General features: G+C 45.2%; 1 protein-coding gene across 2 annotated transcripts in view; it reads right to left on the reverse strand.

The window, feature by feature from the left end:
- Positions 1 to 455: 455 nt before the first annotated feature.
- The window catches only part of fat1a (FAT atypical cadherin 1a), a gene marked incomplete at its 5' end in the record, with an annotated part of 90,013 nt that continues 70,468 nt past the window's right edge, over positions 456 to 20,000 (reverse strand). The window contains 14 exons of one of the 2 annotated variants that reach the window (XM_079999221.1): positions 456 to 2,194; positions 3,549 to 3,584; positions 5,836 to 5,970; positions 6,737 to 7,386; positions 8,242 to 8,352; positions 9,489 to 9,642; positions 11,238 to 11,715; positions 12,451 to 12,608; positions 12,712 to 12,843; positions 14,484 to 14,706; positions 15,276 to 15,869; positions 17,846 to 18,043; positions 18,872 to 19,015; positions 19,449 to 19,586. In XM_079999221.1, the coding sequence (XP_079855347.1) occupies positions 1,500 to 2,194; positions 3,549 to 3,584; positions 5,836 to 5,970; positions 6,737 to 7,386; positions 8,242 to 8,352; positions 9,489 to 9,642; positions 11,238 to 11,715; positions 12,451 to 12,608; positions 12,712 to 12,843; positions 14,484 to 14,706; positions 15,276 to 15,869; positions 17,846 to 18,043; positions 18,872 to 19,015; positions 19,449 to 19,586 (3,846 nt within the window). In that variant the 3' untranslated portion in view covers positions 456 to 1,499. The remainder of the gene's footprint in view (positions 2,195 to 3,548; positions 3,585 to 5,835; positions 5,971 to 6,736; positions 7,387 to 8,241; positions 8,353 to 9,488; positions 9,643 to 11,237; positions 11,716 to 12,450; positions 12,609 to 12,711; positions 12,844 to 14,483; positions 14,707 to 15,275; positions 15,870 to 17,845; positions 18,044 to 18,871; positions 19,016 to 19,448; positions 19,587 to 20,000) is intronic. The other variant, XM_079999222.1, reaches the window with a different exon arrangement.

The raw sequence follows: 20,000 nt of genomic DNA on the forward strand, positions 1-20,000 counted from the left end.
AATGTTGTGATTGTTTGGTATATATACTGTATATATAATATATATATAGAAATAAATATTATATATTTATATATATAGCCACCAGCAGGTGGACGGACGGCCACAGCACCAGCCCTCTCCCGACTAGCAGCAGCGGGAGCGGCAGTGCAGGACAGGGAGAGAAGCAGCGGGGTGATTTAACAAGCCACCCACCTGTCTTGGGTCTAGTTAATGGGGCCCGGGATCAGGGGTGGCTGTGCCCCTGTTTCCCATCAGAGCAATCTCCCAAATCTTGACACTCTATTCAGTAAAATGGTTTGTCAACATCATCACCTGTGTCTCTGTGTCGGGGAGCTCGGGAAAAGGCACTTGGATGGCACGCGGCAGGGGAACTGCCTCAAATAATAATAAAGACGGCGCAGGCTGATAAATACAGTGCGTATGGATGCAAATAAGGACAAGAGCCAGTCGGGGGGTATTTTTTAGGAATAATTTATTGCCAGTAGGAAAGCGTGAGCTTGTGGCAGTAATTCAATAAAAACCTTAAACAAGACTATAGCGTCTGCTCACACACACACACACAAAACCTGAAAAAGTTGTGTGTCCATGGAGAACTTTGCACTATAAATATATTGGGTCCCATTTTCTCGGTGGAAAAATAAAGAGGTTCCAAAGTCGCATTTACAAACAAAACAATAAAAATAAAAATCACAAGAATATGCAGTCGCTCATCGAAGACCCTTTGTTGAAATGAGCAGGACACAAACTCTGATGAATGGAGCTCGTTTTTTTCTTTCTTTTCTTTTTCAAAAGTTTCGTTTCTTTTTTTCTGTCAACGTACACACGGTAAAGGCAGAACGACGTCACACCATTTAAACTTGTGTTTTTTCAAAAATAAAAGAATAAAATATCTACAAAAAACCCCCTAGGTAACTTTTTTCTTTTTTTTTTAAATCAAAACTGTACATTTAAATTTACACTTTTTTGAAATGGATGACGGTATAAAAAACCTTTTGCTCTTGTTTATTTCTTTATTTAGTCATAGAAATACATATAACACCTTGAAATATTTATTCTTTTTTTTCATCCATGATCATCACTTGTTTATTTCGGTCGTACATTTAAAACGTGGATTAAGACATAGTCACTGGCTGTGAATGTTGACACATGATTAAAGCAACTCAAATGTTTTTTTTTTTCCTTTTCTTCTTTTCAGTAGAATGCAGAGGATTTCCCAAAACTCCTTGAAAACCCAGAACGGTCTTTTCTCTTCCTCCTGTAACCTTTTTCAATACTTTTTTCGACTTACATGGACATTTTCATGGTGTAAATGGATCACTTTGTCCTTGTATTACATTGTGTTACGTAGGGTGGAGGTGGAGTGTGTGTGTGTGTGTGTATGTGTTTATTATCTGTGTGTGTGTTTGTGTGTGTGTGTGTTTTTATGTGTGTGTGTGTTCGAGTCGTGGGGGTGGGGGTTTGGGGGATGGTGGTTCAGGCACTTTTGTTTGGATCCAGTGTCAGACCTCGGTGTGCTGCTGGGGGTCCCTGGGGTGGTCCTGGAGGTCCCTGGGGTCCTGGAGGTCCATCTTGGTGAAGTGTCCGTCGTCCCCGCTGTCGTAGTCGCTGATGGCGGCCTCGGACTCCTCACAGCACGCCGACATGTCCGAGCACGAGGCTGTGGACGTGTACAGCGACAGGGACATGTTGTCCAAGTCCCGGCCCATGTAGCCCATGGGGAAGCCCCCCCTGGTGGCCGCGGCGGGTACTGCAGCCGTACCGTCCGCATCCCCGTCTCCGGGGTACGAGTGATGGGGCAGGTACTGGCTGAGGCTGTAGAGATGGGGCAGGGCCGGCCGCTGCCGGACCTCGGGGCCCGGGCTGGACGAACCCAGGTTCAGACCTAGGTCCAGACCCAGGCCCAGGTCCCGGTCCAGGCCTGGGGGCCGCAGCGTGTCGTAGCGGTCCCCTCTGCCCCCGTACTGGGGCGGAGGGGGCGGCGGCGGCAGGTCGTCGCCGACAGGGAAGTCGTCGGGCGGCGGCGGGAAATCGCTCTCGATGTCGAAGCCGCCGGGGTAGTAGTCGCTGTCGATGGCGGCGGGGTCGATGGCGGCGGCGGTGGTAGCAGGTGCCGCCACAGCCTCGTACTGAGGAAACTCCTGGATCCCAGGGAGCTGAACACTCGGCATCCAATCAGATGTGTCCCAGTGGTATCCTATGTGATGGGAAAACGTCAGATATTATCGTCCTGGTTGCGTGAGGAAAGATCCATCCTGTTTTAGTCGGTAAAACACCGGGTTGGGCAAGCTTTACGCTGAATCCGACAAACGACAACATCCAGTCGGAAGTCGGTTCATTCCTATGGAGAGTTGAATTTCGAGATTTCCGCCTGCGATTGAGCGTCTGGGATGTGTTTAATTTGTTCAACTCAAATTTGGATTCCACAGTACAACCGTAAGTCCCTGTTTTTATTGGAATTTTTTTCGCTGTGACTGTGACACACAGTGGTATATACTGTAGTTATTGTAGATTGCTTTGAATAAAAGCATCTGATCAGTGACGCAATGTAATGTAGATAAGTTATGTATATAAAATGATGACACATCATATAATATAATCTCTTTATAAGAACTAGTATTGTGTGTATTTCCTTTTCACGCTTTCCCAATACTATATAAGGTCATGGAAAATGGTTAATATTCAGCGGAGCAAACTACTCGCTGTTGTACTGCAGCAGAGCCAACTCTCCCGGACGGTCACAGATACATTTCGTGACCAAGTCAAGACGAGCGTCAACTGCGTTAGGACGGACGGCCACTTGGGAGCGGTGTTCCGGTTCCTGACAGGCGGATCCGTTTTTCGGATTCAGTGTAAAGCGGGCGTTACTGTTAAAGCCACACCATGCAGATGTTACACAGTCAAATAAATACACAAAAACATTAATAAACACTTAATTCACAGGAAGCACGTTTTAAACACACCAATGACACATTGACTGCCCTCCACATTAACACCCACATGCAACAAAAAAAACTCATAATCCGATAATAATGATCGTTGATACAACTTTTACAAACTCTAACCTACATTATTTTCCAACTTTTACATTATTTTAAATGAAAAGTAATAGCCTAATAACCCTAGGGAGATTTTCCTTAAAGATCTAAACCTTTCAACAAATATAGGGTCAATGGGTTTTAAATTTTGCTACTGTGACTGAACAAGTCCAAAACAAAGTAAGAAGCATCCTAATAATATACAGCGAGGAGGTCTAGACCTCACGACAAATAAAGCTTTGGGGCAACGTTTACTGGGGTCATGCAGAGGAGGAGTGTTTTGGGGGGGGGGGTTAATTCAGTTAATTTTAAATAAAGTCAGCGGTGTTAGTGTCAACACCCTGATAAAGACCACTGATGCAAACACACCCTTGCCTAAAAAAATACAAATACAAATAAATCTCAATGTTTTAAAATCCTGGAGGTTAGTGGGTTTAAAGGAGGGGGGTGGGGGACCAAAGCAAAACACCACTGGGCTTCAGGCAAAAAAACGGAAAAATAATTCAAATTCACCTCTTGAGTTCTTGAGGTCATGAGCCAAATAAGACTCTTTAAATGAGGCACGGGGAAAGAGAGAGAGAGAGATCAATATTAAAAAAAAAAACACGAGAAAAAGAGAACAGCGAGATGAGGAGAGGAATGAAAGCATGAATAAAATAAAAAATAATATCTGAGGATGAGACAGGACGACGTGTGGACGACAGGGGCGGCCATTTCCTCACACCTTCTCGGGGGGGACGGGGGGGAACGGTTTGTTTGGCTTTTTGACTGATCCTGGCATCCTGAATCAACGCACAATTCGCCTTCTCGGCGTCTTGGGTGCAAGGAAATGGCGTTTTCTAAATCCTAAAATCGTACGAGGGACGAGGACTAGAAGCAAGGAGAAGCGATGGAGGATAGGAATACCTTCTCCCGCCACCGAGTCAGCCACAGAGCTGACCAGGTGGAGAACTGTCACTATGGAGGCTTGAGGAGAGGAGAGAGAGAGAGAGAGAGAGAGAGAGAGAGAGAGAGAGAGAGAGAGAGAGAGAGAAGCGAGCGTCAGGACAAAGAGCTTCAGCGGACAATGGAAAACCACAGCAAAACAACATTATTTGATCCTGTCTCAGGCACACGGTGGGTGTTTGAAGGGGTTTCAATACGATGGCGGGAAGAGACACGGTGGAAGTGGGACGGCTGGAGGGAACATACAGTACGTAGTGAGATGTTTGTGGTGGAAGGTGTGAGGTGGTGGAAGAAGCAGGAAAGATTCACCCAAGATTAAAAAATAAAAATATATAAATAATAATCTACCACCAATCGTCATATCAGAAGACCATCTTTTGACATTTTTAAGGACCAAACACAACATTTACGGAGACACGAATTGTTCCAGTGCAGTGCACCGTGCACATCTGCTCCGTGATCGGGCGCAGATGAAGATTCAGATTCCAAGTGGTTGTGGAGCGGAGTGGTCATGAAAGGTTAGATTCTATTTCTCAGATTACTTTCTATACGAGTCACTCGGCTAAAATAAAAAATAAAAATAAAAAAAATAAAAAAAAATAAAATGACTCGTTCCATTGTGAATAAAAATCCTCACAGGAATCACTCAATTCTGTCGAAAGAATAGATTTTCGTGGAATGTGAACCAGTAGCATAATCGCAGCCAATATGAAGTACGACAAATAATTATGAATAATATAAATAAATAATAATAAATAAAAATAAAAATAATTTAGTCCTCAATGATTATTTTCAGTCTGTGAGCCAAAGACTCACTCCCCTTTCAATGACTCCAGACTCATTTAACAGATTTGTTTTTTTCTTGCATCACTGGAGCAGAGGCCTGTCAACACTAATCCCCCAGTTTAAAAAACCCAGGAAAAGGGATAAGGGATGAATGAAGAGGGCTCGGGGGTAACCATGTTTTTACACCGTGTATACCCTTGTTTTCTGCTCCTCGCTGTTTGCTTTGAGCCTCCGTTTGCTGCTCGATGTCGAGATGGAAATTTAAAACAGAGACAAAAAGAAACAAACAACAACACGATGAAGCATGCATGACATAAAGTAACACCATGTCCGAGCTAATGGTCTTTTACATCATCTTCCGAATGAAAAAAACAAAAAAACCCAAAAAACAAAAAACAAAACCAAGTTATCTGGTTCGTTTGAGGATGTTTGTTGTGGGTTTACTGAGAACCAATGGGATGGAAAACGGCATCGGATACGCTGTTTTTTTGTTTTACCATTTTTTTTTTTTTTAATCTTGGGTGAATAACAACAACAACACGCCGCATGTTATTGTTGTTGTGATTGCTTCCTTCTGCAACAACGGTGGTGATGCGTCTTCAGGACTTACAGGCTGGAACCGAACCCTACTTAAAACCTTGTTCTGGATCTGTGGACTGATTTGATCCAAATGGGAGCTGAGGCCCCGCAGCGGAAAAGAAAAAAAACAAAAGGGAAGAAGAAGAGACAACATGTAACCGCCCAGAGCCACAGTAACTGTTTACGGCGCCCAATTCCGAGCATGCAGAGAAAGAGAGCAGGTTAGCACTTAAACAAGGCAACTATTTATTATTATTATTATTATTATTATTATTATTATTATTACCATTTTTATTATCATCATCATACGAGCCAAGGAAAGGTATTAACATCCCCCCGAAAGGAAGAGCAGATGGAAAGAAGAACTGCTGAGGAATCCCGGGTTTTGTCGAAGTTCAAATCATGTAAAACTCTGAGTGTTGTGTATTCTCAAAGTGGTGTTTAAACATCATCATCATGATCATTAATAACGTATGTGGCACTTCGTTACCGTTGTCGTCGCAGGACTCGGACTGGAAGGAGCTGAGGGACTGGACCTCGGACATGCTGCCCCGGGTGTTGTAGGCGTGGCAGGCACTGTCCTCCGCCGGCTTCTTCAGGCACGGGTCCAGGTCGACCACTTTAGCTGAAGGGAGGGGAAGCAGAGCAACACAGCGGTTCTCAAAGTAGAGTTCGGGGACCCACCGGGGGTTTGTTTGAGAGCTCCCGCGGGGGGGGGGGGGGGCCTGATCAAAATGTTTACGAGTTTAACTTCGACAAAGTCACAGTTAAAAGAGCTAGCACTGTGGTTTCTAAAAGTGGGGTTCAGGGACCCCCAGGGGGTCGTCTGAGAGGTTCCTGGGGGGGTCCCTGGCGAAATGATAAATAGTTCAACTTTGTCGTTATTTAATTAGAGAATGTACAATAAAGACTGTTTTGATCGGAGTTTCACTGTTAACGTCATAACTTAAGTCCGGACGGTGATGGAAGTTCAGGACAACATCAGCTCACAATAAAAATCTTCGCAGTTAGGGGTCCCAAACACAAAATGTTATGAAAAAAGTTGAGGGTCACTGGTCATCACTGGTCTATAATATTCAGATGCATTAAAAAAATCGATGAAGGATAGTTTGCAAAGAAAAATGTTGGCTGTTAGTTAATCTATCATTCTGGTGAACTATCCGTAACTACAAGGTATTATCCAGAATCAGTCCCACGAGTAAATTCCCCAAAATAGTCATGAACAAAAAATGACAGGTCTAGTGTGTTTTTGTGGCCAGGATTAGGGGGTTTGATTACCTCTGGGAGGACCCACATCGCAGGCACAAGGCAGAAGTGTCCACTTAATGCTAAACGCTAAATGCTAAATGCTAAACGGGGAACGCTAAAGGTTGAGCCTGCCAGCCTCTTACCGTCGTAGTCGTAGTCCCAGTTGGGCTTCTGGATGGAGTCGCTGTCGGAGACGGAGTTGGACGGTGGTGGGGGCGGCAGGTTGGGAGCCACGCTGCACACGGCCAGCGTCTTGCGGTGCCCGTGGCCCGAGTCCGGGTTGAAGGTGCTGAACTCCGGATGCTCGGGGATGGCCGAGCCCTCAAAGGAGTTGCGGTCCAGGTTGTTCCTGGAGTCGCTGGGGATGCTGGGGGTGTAGGAGATGGGTCGCACCGGCACCTGGGGCGGAATGTCCGAGTAGATGTTCTTGCTCAGCTTGGCGTCGAAGTACGGCCGCTGCAGGAAGGAGTGGGTGTGGGCGGCTGACGCCCCGGTGCGCTTGTCCTCGTCGCCGTCCGACCTGGACCGGCCGCGGCACGCCCTTTTGCGAATGATGATAAAGACCAGGACTAGGAGGAAGATGCTGGAGACGAAGACCACGATGCCGATTACCTCCTCCAGGCCGATGTTCCAGGAACTGGAGACAAAGTTGTTGTCGACCTGGGTGCGGAGCTGGCAGGTGGTGCCGCTGAAGCCCAGAGAGCAGTTGCAGCGGAAGGAGCCGTAGGTGTTGAGGCACTGGCCTCCGTTGGAGCACGGGCTCTTCAGGCACTCGTCCATGTCGCTCAGACACCTGGAACACACAGGGATATTTGATCAAACCATGCGGGATGTAAGACGTAATACAATAATGTTTAGTTTGGACTGCCGAGGTGGTGATTGTGGCGTGGGCGTGGTGTGGTTTGAGCAGCCACACCTGTTTTGGGTCTAGGTAATTGGGCCCTGGATCAGTGTGCGTACATGTTGCTCATTCGACCAATCAACGAGCAACAGGTAACCCCCCCCCCCCACACACACACACACACACAGGAGAGGAGCCCTTGTCATGACATGTTTTCCATCTGCTCCAGGCTTGTTCCACCTTGCCCACTCGCTACATTAAAACTGGTGTGTTCCATCGTCTGTGTCTCTGTGCCGGAGGGCCCTGAAAACGCCACTCGGGTGGTGTGTGGCAGGCAAAACTACCACAATCATAATACAAGGAAGAGCCTAAACAAATCTATTTTCAGAGAATTATTGAGCATTACTTGAGTAATAAGTGAATTGCTGATCAGGAATTGAAGCGAAATCCTTCGCTGAGGTTAGGGTTAGTGTAGCCATTGGAAAAGGCCCTAAACCATGAGGAATTATATATTACAATTATAATAAAAATAGCTTGGAGTATTTAAGGACTAATAATTTGAGACATGTATTTCAAGAGTAAAAATGATTGAAAATCATCCGTTGAGGAATTATTGTGATCCCTCATGGTCTATATTTATGACCCGAAAATGAAAAAAACATATGAAAAGTTCTATATAAAGGTGATTATTATTATGACTTCATTATTATTAGCATTGTTATAACAATTATTATTATAATCATTATTATTATTATTATTATTATTATTATTATTGTTATTGTTATTATTGTTATTATTGTCCTGTACCTGTCGCCCTGGAAACCAGCATCACACTCGCAGACGGGGCCGTCCAGGCTGTCGATGCACTTCCCACTGTTCTTACAGGGGTTGTCTCTGCAGTACGGCCCCAGCTGACACCTGGGAAATAAAAATACATACTTAAATATACTATTTTTCACAATCAAATGCGAGAAAACTGGAAACAATTCAATGTAAGGGATGTGGTTCTTAACATGGGGTTTGGGGACCTTCCAGGGGTCCCTCAAGAGGTTCCAGGGGGTCCCCAGCACAATGACCATTGGTTAAATTTCCCCCTTTTATTGCATTAGAGAACGTACAATAATGACTGTTTTGATCCTAGTTTCACTGTTCTCTGTAACTATAGCATAGAAAGGGATATACGTTTGGACTAAATCATATCTAACTATAAAAGTACTCCCTATACGTCCTAGAGACTAAATCCTATCAAACTGAGGGTCTTTGATGTGAAATAAGTTGGAAATCACTGAGCCAGAATATGAGGGAGCATTAAAATAAGTTATTATTTTAATGTCATCTTTATCTAATTTATATTTAACCGGTGAAGGATAGCGTCATTGTTAGTCATCCATCATTCAGACTCTTCTGACCTGAAACTATGAGGTATTTTCCAGAAATGTGTTCCAGTATCAGCTCCATTAGTTATTTTCTCTAAATAGTCATAACTTAAAAAAAGTGCATTGTGTGAAGAATGGCCTCTGCTGATATTTTGATATTGAATGATTATTACAATAGCAGCCTCCTCTGCAGCTCCTTCTCCCGTATGCATCAAATATCACCGCTGCAGGAAAGTTTGGTTTTGGGCAAAGCAGCCTATTGGGAGGAGCCTAATGTCATCGAATGTGAGAGTTATAATTATTATTTATATTTATTTTGTTTGTATTTTCAGAGTAAGTAATCAGACATATAACGTCATTAATGCATTAACGTATTAAGTACTGTAGAAAATCAAACATCCTCTTGAAAAGTTATGACGCTCAATGGTTGAATTTCTATTCATCCATGAAAGGGACAGGGCTTTGAAATGCAGATCAGAAACATAAATTCTTCCTAATGTGACTTAAGGCAACATTTCTGAAATTAACACATAGAATTCTGTAAAAAATAATGTATCAAGGACTGATTCTGATAGTTTTGAATGTCTAAAATGGATATATGCTCACATATGGATTATGTCATACGGGGACAAAAGTATGGACCGAATAAATTGAATATTATTAATATAAATGTAATACCTCTGTCCAGAGTACTGGCCCCTGCACTGGCAGTAGAAATCGTCTCCTCGGGGAACACAGGTTCCTCCGTACAGGCAGGGGTTGGAGGCACAGGGGCTGATGGACACCTCACAGTGGGTCCCCATGAAGGAGGCCGGGCAGCGGCAGAAGTAGCCTGGACAATAAAGGGATAGAGCAGGTGGTTATTGATCATTTTTTATTTATTGTTTATTTTTCTAAATTAGTTTTATTGTTTTTCTTAGGTTTATATTTGTTGTTCATCATTAGGTTTAATGTATATTGCCATTTTCTTTGCTTATCATTAGGTTTACTTTTTATTGTTCATTGTATTTTCACTTTTCTTTTACATTGATCAAATAATACATCATAAATATATACACGAAATAATACATGATATATTTGTAAGTTTTTAATTGTATATTTTAAAATTTATAACATCATTCTATCAACTGTTATGATCGGAAACTAGCTCCTTTAGGTCAGTAAGCAAGGTAAGAGACTATTGTTTTCTAACAGAACTTGAAATGGATAAGTACAAATACTTCATTAGATTTTCTGGAGAGGTAGGTGAGTTGGGTTCATCTAGAAAAGGTAAGTGTAGCAGGTAAGTATGTTATAGGTTTAGCGTTTTATACCATGATACCTCTGATGCAGAAGAGCTTGACTAATTTTGACCAAAAAAAGAAATATATGGACAGACAAAATCAAGACGGAATGTCAATGTTGAAATTAAGACCTCATTAATATACTGTATATGTAAGACTATTGACTTTGACTATGACTTTTATATTTTACAATATGACTTTTAACACCAAAAATTCTAACTGAAAACTGAATTTAAGACATTTTGGCTACGTTCAGACTGCAAGTCTTTCATGCTCAATTCCGATTCATGGCTTAAATCTGATTTGTTTTGCTTGGCCGTTCAAATTATTTTTTAAATGTTGGCAATATCGGATTCCTGTGTGAACGGGCCACAGTCCTGAACTGCCCTGCATGAGCACAAGTAACAAAGACGTCACATGCAGAACGCTGTCGCACAGAAGTAAACATGGCAGTTCAAGCTCAAGGATGAAATCTTTAAATCCAGACAGAGGCACGGTGCATTTTTTGGTTCGTTCACACTTTAGATCCGATGCTATTCATAAAACGCGGCGAGCGTGGGTGGCCCCTCACTGGGTCGGTCTATTTATTCATTTATTTATCTATTATTTATTTTCCCTCCCCGCGCTGTATAGGCTGCTTAACGGTGACGGGCGGCCGCGGTGCGGGTGCCGCTGGGGTATAGGGTATGGCAGTGCACCTCGCTCTGCTTGCCGGTCCTGAAGTCGGGGGCAGAATTCTGAGTTTATTCTACAAACACAGGGGGACTCTTTTTTTCGCCTCCCCGGTCCGGTCCCGGAACATTTTGTGGCTGCAGTCCGTGATAATAAAAAGGTGTCCCTGTTCTAGAGTGACGTAAAACTCGCACAAATTCTGATTTGACTGTTCAGACTAAGGCCGCATTGCAAAAAATCGGGCCTGCATCCGATTTTAGGACCACATATGAAAGTGGCCCAATTCTGAATTGAAAAGATCAGATTCCATGTGATTTGTACTGTTCACACTGTCTTGAAAAAAAACCAGATCCGAGTCACAATCCAGCAAAAAAATCGGACCACATTGGCCGGCAGTGTGAATGTAGCCTTAATTACTTTTCTAAGGACTCGCAGACACCCTGTAACATGTCCTCATGGTGGACCTCCGTACCTCCGTGCGGCAGCGAGGAGCAGCTCCCCCCGTTGGCGCAGGGGTTGCTGGAGCAGCTTTCCGGCGCGGTAAGGACACAGCCGGGGGCCACGTCCACCACGTCCTCCAGGACGGCGTGGGTGCGCACCGCCCGGGTGTTGAGGGGAAGCTCGTGGCCGTTGAGGGTGATGGCCTCCACGCAGCCTCGCAGCCCATTGCCGACCGTGGGTGGGCTGCGGCCATGGCGCCCAGCGCTAGCGGCGTGCTGCCGTATGTGGCCCCCGAAGTAGAGCAGGTTGTCCAGGTTGAGGGTGCGCAGGGTGCCCGGCGCCGTGCCCGAGGCGGCGTGCACGCGGTCCAGCACCAGCTTGGCGTAGTTCCCGTCCACCTCCAGCGAGACGCTGTGCCACTGGCCGTCGCTCACCACCGTGCTGTGCACCGACACCACACCAGGACCACTGCCACAGTCAAACTTGTACTGGAGACGACCGTTCACAATCTGCGGGGGGATTTTAATATTAGAATTAGGATTAGGATTAGGGTTCGAATGAACCCTTAAGAGATATGAGATGAACCCTTAACAGACGAAACCCAAAGAGATGAACCCCAAAGAGATAATACACAGTATATACATAATCTCTAAAGAGCATATACACCAAATTCAGAATATATATTGTGAATTTAGTGTATATATTCTCAGTCTGTACTTTTGTTTGAAAATATTCCTTTGAATACCATACACATATCAAATAAATTCATGAAACATAATACTGTCCCGTAAATAAATACAGTTTATAACAGCAGGAAGACAAAAATATTAATCCACATGCTGTAGCGGTGAGATGTGTCATTAAATTGCTTCTGAGTCAGACAGAAAGCCTCATGGTCTTAAAATCCGATACCAAACTGTCTCTAAAGAGGATTTTGTGAGAATGGTCTCTCCGCTTCCCTCCCAGACCAAAAATAGCTGCTGAGTTTGATTCCTTCAACCCACTGCTACATTCCCCAAAAGTCCCTCGTGTGTGAGAGAGAGAGAGAGAGAGAGAGAGAGAGAGAGAGAGAGAGAGAGAGAGAGAGAGAGAGCAAGAGCGAGAGAGGGCGAGAGATTTGAGATGAAAGTCTGAACCACACAGCAAAATCCTCAGAGGGATTGGGCAAAGTGATGTTCTTAGGAAGTTCCTCTAATACTGAGCACCGCAGGTCAATCACACAGGACTCCCAACTCTCACTTCACCTCCAGGATGCTGTAGTCGGTGCCCTTGGCGTACATGACGGTGGCCTGGGTGGAGAAGGTCCTGAGCCTCAGGGACAGCTTCATCTCCTCCTTGTTGTCGTTCTCCATCAGGCGGTACTTCACGTAGCCCGAGCCACCGAACGTCAGAGAGTGGCCGTCTGACGGAGGGAAGCGGAGGGAGATGGAGTGAGGGATAGGACGGCCGCTGGCACAGGACCGAGGCATTTGTGACGGGACGGGCGGACGGACAAAGGGTCTTACCGGAGCATTTTCCCTTCTTGTCTTGAGGACACAAGCAGCTGAAGGTTGGGTTTTCGGGGTCGGCGACACACTCCATGCCTTCAGGACACGGGCTGCTCTCGCACAGCGTGTTCTCCAACGGACACATTCCACCTGTTTTCAAGCAAATGTTTCAAATGAAACTTAAAAATACATCAACTATGGAAATGATCTCTTGTGTTGCAAGTTCAAAATTGCAAGGCTGTACTGATTTATCAGTTCCAGCCAGAAGAGCAGCTCTGTGTCCAGCAGAACAAGCTCAAGCTTTACACTGAGGGGCGAAGTCACAAAAGGACTGCGCGGCTTTTGCGGCCGCTTTACCTGCGCAAATAACACAAGAAGCAACCGTCAACTTCTCGAAGCACTCGCAAAGGGTGAAATGCATCGCTAACTGCGCTGCCAAGCAAATAGCATCTCGGTTCACCACCTGCACATATTTAAATTTGGTATTATTAATATACTCATTCATTTGGTGCAAAATTGGCCCCTTACTATGCAAATGAGCCTCATTGCAAAAAACGTCCAATTCACAAAGACCAGCGTTAAAAGCGATTTTTATGGCCCCCGGAGGCGACATTTATAAGGGGTGTCACGCCCAGACAGTCAAGTGATCTGACATGGAAAAAACAACTTAAAGTTATAGGGAATAACAATAAAGTGGTCAAAATTGGCATTGAACCACAGATGGCCTTGAACCTCATAGACCATAGACAGCTCCGCAGCTGCGCCCGAAAGGCCCACACTGAAAAAATGAACTTGTGGTAAAGTAAAATATATTAAATTAACTGTCATAATGAAAGTATAGCGTGTTTTTAAATGTGCGCATCTCCGCGGATCCGCAATCAGACGCAAAACAAGGGCAAATTGCACAAATTAGCAAAACGTTATGGCCATGTTTGCGCTGGCATGGTGTGTGCATTACAATAACAGGATAAAACTGACAGAAGCTTACAAAACGCATAGGGATAACGTTTCAATGGAGACGTAAAATAAAAGCTTCATAAAATAACCTACATGTAAAATAAAAAAACAAAAACACTAAAAATCACAAGTGCGCATCGTCTGTACTGTTGGAGAGGGGGGACGCATGAGCTCTCCGCGTCCCCCTCAGACTGGCACCCTAGGCAGCCGACTATCTGCCCTATAGGAAAAGCCGAGTCGGCCCTGCCCACCGAATAGTCGCCAAATATTGGCGTTGAACAGCCGAATCTGATTCAACTGACAAGGGCCCTGAAATATTTTTGCGGACAGCCACACCTGTCTTGGGTCGAGGTAATTGGGCTCAGGATCAGTGTGGCTACTCGCCCGTTGTTAGTTAGACCAATCAACGGGCAACAGGCAAAACCCCATCCCCACACACACACAGGAGAGGAGCCCTTGTCATGACAAGTATTCCATCTTCTCCAGGCTTCTTCCACCTTGCCCACTCGCTACAATAAAATTGGTGTGTTTCCAACCCCATCGTCTGTGTCTCTGCGCCCGAGGGCCCTGGAAACACCACTTGGGGGATGTGTGGCAGGCAGATCTGCCACACTTTTATTGGACACAGCAGGGCTTTGGCAGCAAAAAGGTTGAGAACCACTGATTTTGAAGATTTGATTGCTTCGCACGTATTTGTGGAACATAGTAATAATAAACACAGTTCTATGTGCTGGTGATGTTTTTAGTGGTTAATGGGATAGTGGTGTGTTGTGAGATTATTTTATCTGTGTGTGTGTGTGTGTGTGTGTGTGAGTGTGTGTGTGTGTGTGTACCTTCACACTGGCACGTGGCGGTCCTCAGGTGTCGTGGGGTGACGAAGCTGAGCCGGGCGGTGCTGTAGGTGGACATGGCGCTCTGGTCCAGGGTGACCTCCTCGTCGCAGAACCTCAGCGGGCAGTCGGTGCCGGCGCAGAGCTTCTGCACCACGCGCACGATGCGCACCCCCGTCATCTCCTCGATCACCGCCGCCGAGGAGTTCAGCTTCCGGAAGACCACCTTAGGACGCGAGACGATGGGAAATAAATGAAGATGACTTCATCTACTTCCAAGGGTAACAACAGAAGTAATGACATGCTTATATTAAGAAATGAAAACAAGCTTCAGAAAATCCCAACAATAGGAAGAATAGAAAAATAGTAAGATAAAGTTACAGCAGGTAATTAATTAATTAAGTAATTAATTCAAATTTCAAGCCAAATATGTATCTTACATTACCGAAAGCTAACTTTATTGGCTCAGAATGTTATGGTTTAATTTCATCTTTGCATGTTGATTTAGTTTTTTTTGTTTATTTTGCCTGTTTGATTATTATGTAAAACTCAAAAACTCAAAGTATATACATTATATCGATATATACAGCATCTATATAAGACCTCTACCTTGAGGGAGCTTCCAGACCTCTCCAGGGCCATAACAATAAAGTGTGTACATGAATGTATATTCTGTATATATACAGTTTATATACACACACACACACACACACACACACACACACACACACACACACACACACACACACACACACACACACACACACACACACACACACACACACACAGACCCACCTCCTGGGGCTGGTAGGGGCTTCCAGACCTCTCCAGGGCCAGCAGCACATCCAGGTCCTGCCCACTGGGCTGCAGGCTGACCAGCTGCACCTCGCTCCTCCGCACCCCGGCGATGTTGCGGAGCGCCCGCTGGAAGTTCCTCCACGAGTCGCCGATGAACTCCTCGGGCGCGATGCCGGCGAAGCGCACTCCGATGGAGTTGTCCAGCGCCGTGCGCACTGCCCGCCGCACGTGCACGGTCACGTCGGCTGGGGTGGTGAAGCGTCCGTCCGTCACCGTCACGTTGAGCGGGTAGACGCCAACATCCAGTGGCCGCCGGGCGATGACTTTACCGTCCGAGGCCGAGACCGAAAACAAGGGGTCGCTCCCGGAGGAAGATGAAGAGGAAGAGAGGGCAAGGCTGTAGGTGAGGGTGTCGTACACATCCTGGTCAGTAGCGTGGATCTTGCCCAGCACGCCGCCGGGGTACTCGTCTCCGGCAGTGGAGATGAAGATGTCAAGCGGGAGGACGGCCGGAGGGAAGACGCTCTCCTCGATAACCCGGACGCTGATGAAGGCAGTGGACTGGAGTGGGGGCCTGCCGCTGTCCGACACCTGGACGGCAGGGGGTAAAATCACTAGTAGCTTACTCATCTGTTGCCTGTATGCCAATAATTAACTGATTTTATGATGTTTATATTATTTTCTTCATAAATTGTCAATAAATCGATATAAAATATATTGTGAGCTGTCGGATTGTTATCGCATTGAATCCATATTGAATTGAGTTGTGACTCTATGTATCAAAATCGAAGAGATCCTGATTCGAGACCCTGCCCAATAATCTACAAAAAGTTAATATTGGGGGTGCATTTCTGGAGATATGAAGAACTTCCTGTTCCAACCCCAAGCCATACTTATTATTATTATTACTTTTTAATTATTAATATTTGATATATATTTATTATCTTATATTACAGACAGTCAACTTCATTGTTTCAGAATGTCACTGTTTAATTGTATTCATTGTCTACGACTTTTTTATCCTCCGCAAATTATCAGATTTTATGATTGCACTGAACCGCCACTAGGGGGCAATATAACCCTCCCATTTCCCCCCTGGCTTCAGAACAGTGTTTCCCAGCTGTTACTCTTCCACCCAAACTTTGTAAAATGGAATTATGTTACTGCTTATCATTATTAAGGCCTGCTGATAGGTCTCACTTTCAGTGTGATACAGTTTCTCCTGACTTAACATCCTACCTGTTTAACGACCGCTCAGACTTAGGACCAGCTCTCTGACCAGTCTGTATTGTACACTTTGTACAATACCACGGCGTCTCAGCGTCAAGTATCTCATCGTGCATCACCCTTTATATACTACATACACTATATACACTATATACACTACACCATATACACTATATATATACTATATATACTATAAACACTATATATACTATATACACTACACCATATACACCATATATATACTATATATACTATATACACTATATACACTGTATACATCTCATCACCGTAGTCTCGTTCCTGCAGTCTGTCAGTATTCACTGCACTAGCGTTCATCATGGCCACGCCCCTTTAGCGTGAAATAAAACGGGCCCACGCTTATCGACCAATTCACTTAACGACCTGGTCCTAGGAACGCAACTCGGTCGTCACGTGAGGAGGACCTGTACTTGCGCTTGCTCTGATGAGCACAGTTACTATTCTGATTGTAAATGATGAATTATTACAGCCTTACAATTTGGATCTTGCAATACAAGAGCTAGTTGACATTTATGTATTTTAAGTGAATTTGGAAGAATCGGTTGAAAAACGACCGCTTTCGGAAGCCTGTCCTGAGAAGTGCACTGAACTGCCAATAGGGGGCAATAGAGCGCTTTCGTTTTTCCACTATAGTTTCCCAGTTGACAGAAATGCATGTCCATGTCTGCAAGGCAGCACAGCAGGTGCGTTTCAAAACATTTACATACAGTAGATCAGCATCGGTTCTTTGAAAAATAATAATCTTTATAATAATAATAAAGATTAAAAAACAAAACAAAACTATTCTAGTTTATTTCTCACCCCTCTACCCACTTGTTCTGCTGCACTGATCTCTCTCGTCCAAGAGAACAGATCCCACCACACTTGTTGGGATCACTGGGATTTATTTAACGCCAACTCATTTGGGCTTCTCCGAATTGTACTCTCATGTCCCACAAGCTGGGAGGGCAGCATTTTTTTGTTTTTCAGTGAATTCAATTTAAAGTGAGAGACTGTATTTTGTCCTCGCCGAGGAGGACTGAACACTCTATATGTAAAAAAATCGAGGGCGCATGAAAAACATAAAGAAGGTTTTTTTTGAGAGAGAAAGGAAAGATTGAGAGACTATAAACGTCAAAAAAAAATACATCTCAGATATGACGTGACAAGTGGAGAAAGAAATAAGAGAGGGAGAATCAAGGGGAAGAGCAAATCAGAACGATCAGTTCCACCCGAACAATATGATACAAACGACATGAACACTTTCAGCCTTTAGGTTTTTTGCGTTTTTTTTTTTTCATTTGAACTCTTTGACTCCTCACCTGTGCCTGCAGCAGGTAGTGCTCCGTGTGCTTCCTGCTGAGCGCGCCCACAGCCAGCAGGGCTCCCCGCGGGCCGATCTGGAAAGTTCCGCCCTTGTTGCCGTCAACAATGGAAAAGCTGAATGGCGGGCCGTTGTGCGAGGCGTCCTTATCTGAGACGGAGAGCTGGAGCACGCTGGTGCCACTGGGACGATTCTCCTGGAGAAGGAAGAAATACGAGAATAGAGAGGGAAAGGTGATCGACCGAGGCGGGTTTTTTTTGTTTTTTTTCGGGTTGATCCGGCGATGAGGAGTTATAAAAATGGCCTAATTTCTTCACCATTCAATCTCTGTATTTTGACATTTCGTGTTGCCTCTATATTTTCCAGAAATACAGAAATATGAAACCTGTGGAAAAGCAATCTGTTCCCCCCCTCAATGCTCAGTCATTTGAACCCACCACAGTATCAAAGTGCCTCTCCTATTACTCCCTTTTTTTCAGGGATTTCTTTTTTCGTGATTACTTTTTATTTCATTTTATTGTTTTTTTACCCGTGTATCAGTCCCTCCATATAAAAGTTATGGCCATGCGCAACGATTTTGAAAGTTGTTTTTTTTCTTTGATTTTCATAACACAGACATCAACACAACGCCCGCCCCCCCGAACAAAACAAAGTTTGCATCTTTTTCCTTCTTCAACGCCTCTTCTCAATTCTCTATTCTCTATTCGTTCCCTCTCTGTTACTCTCCTGTCAACCATGCTCCCACCCTCCCTTTTTTTTATTTTCCCACTCCTCCACCCCTTATCTACACTCTGCACATACTTAAGATGCAGCCTCTGTCTTAACTCCCTCTCCTCCTCCCCTCCTCCCTCCTTGACATTCCAGGTGCACGGTCGGCCATTATTCCTCCCCGTTAATCCCCCTTTGCTTTGCATCTATTACTATTTCTCTCTGCCTCTTTCTCTCTCTCTCTCTCTCTCCCATCCCCCACTCTAATCACCTCCCTCCGCCCCGGCTTCCATCCATCCACCCATCCCTCCCCCACCTGGATGATGAGGCTGTAGTTGGCCTGGGAGAAGAGCGGAGGGTTGTCGTTGACGTCCGACACGTCCACGTTGACCGTGGCGCTGCTGGAGCGCGGTGGAGCCCCGTTGTCCGAGGCCAGCACCGTCAGGGTGTAGCCTGAGGTCTGGGGGAGGGAGCGAGAGAGGGGGGGGGGGGGGGAGAGAAAGATATAAATCATTATAGAGATTTCACTGTTTTTTCACTGTTATCATCATTTTCTTTCTACGTAACCCTAACCCTCTCTGTACATAATCTGTATATACGTATGTATTATTTCTTTAAACTGTTACATTTTTTTCCCGTAAACATATTGTAAACATACGCCCCCCCCCCCGATGCCAATAAAGCCTTTTGAATTGAACAGAAAATTGAGAGACAGCGAGTGAGGGGGAGAGGTAGAAAGAGATGGAGGTGGAGGGTAGAGAGAGGGGAGGTAGAGTGCAGGGGAGGAGGATAGGGGAGGAAGGAGTAAGGGGGAGCCGCAGAGGTAGAGGAGTTGAGAGAGAGGGAGGCAGAGAGTGGGTGAGGGAGAGAGGGAGCGCCGCGGTCTTCCTCACCCTCTCTCGGTCCAGCTGCCGGGCCACTCGGAGCTCTCCTCCCAGCGGGTCGATGGTGAAGGGGCTGCCCTGGTTCCCGTCCACGATGGAGTAGCGCACGTGGCTGTTGGACGGCCCGTCTGCGTCCTTGGCCATGACCTATAACCCACACACACACACACACACACGCACACACACACACACGCACACACACACACACACACACACACACGCGCACACACACAAACACAATAAATACAGACAGCCCTGTGGGAAATCAGGAGACATCTCAAAGCTTACAAGCATGAGACAATAGCAGGTATTAAAATCAAATTTCCTGAAGGATAATCATTTATATTCTGGCTGATTAGATGCACACACACTTCTGATGGTTGGATGGAAGTGAGAGGGGCGAGAGTTTTGGGGATGAAGGGAAGAGGTGGATAACATGGGAAAGTGAACAGAAAAGAGCAAAGGAACGATGGCAGTGAGAGGTAAAAAACACCAAAAAGTTTGGAGACAGAAGGGCTCAAGGAATCAACTCGTTTTAATTATCAGTGTGTGTGTGTGTGT

The sequence above is a fragment of the Zeus faber genome (genome assembly GCF_960531495.2).
Source record: "Zeus faber genome assembly, chromosome: 4".
Lineage (NCBI taxonomy): Eukaryota > Metazoa > Chordata > Actinopteri > Zeiformes > Zeidae > Zeus > Zeus faber.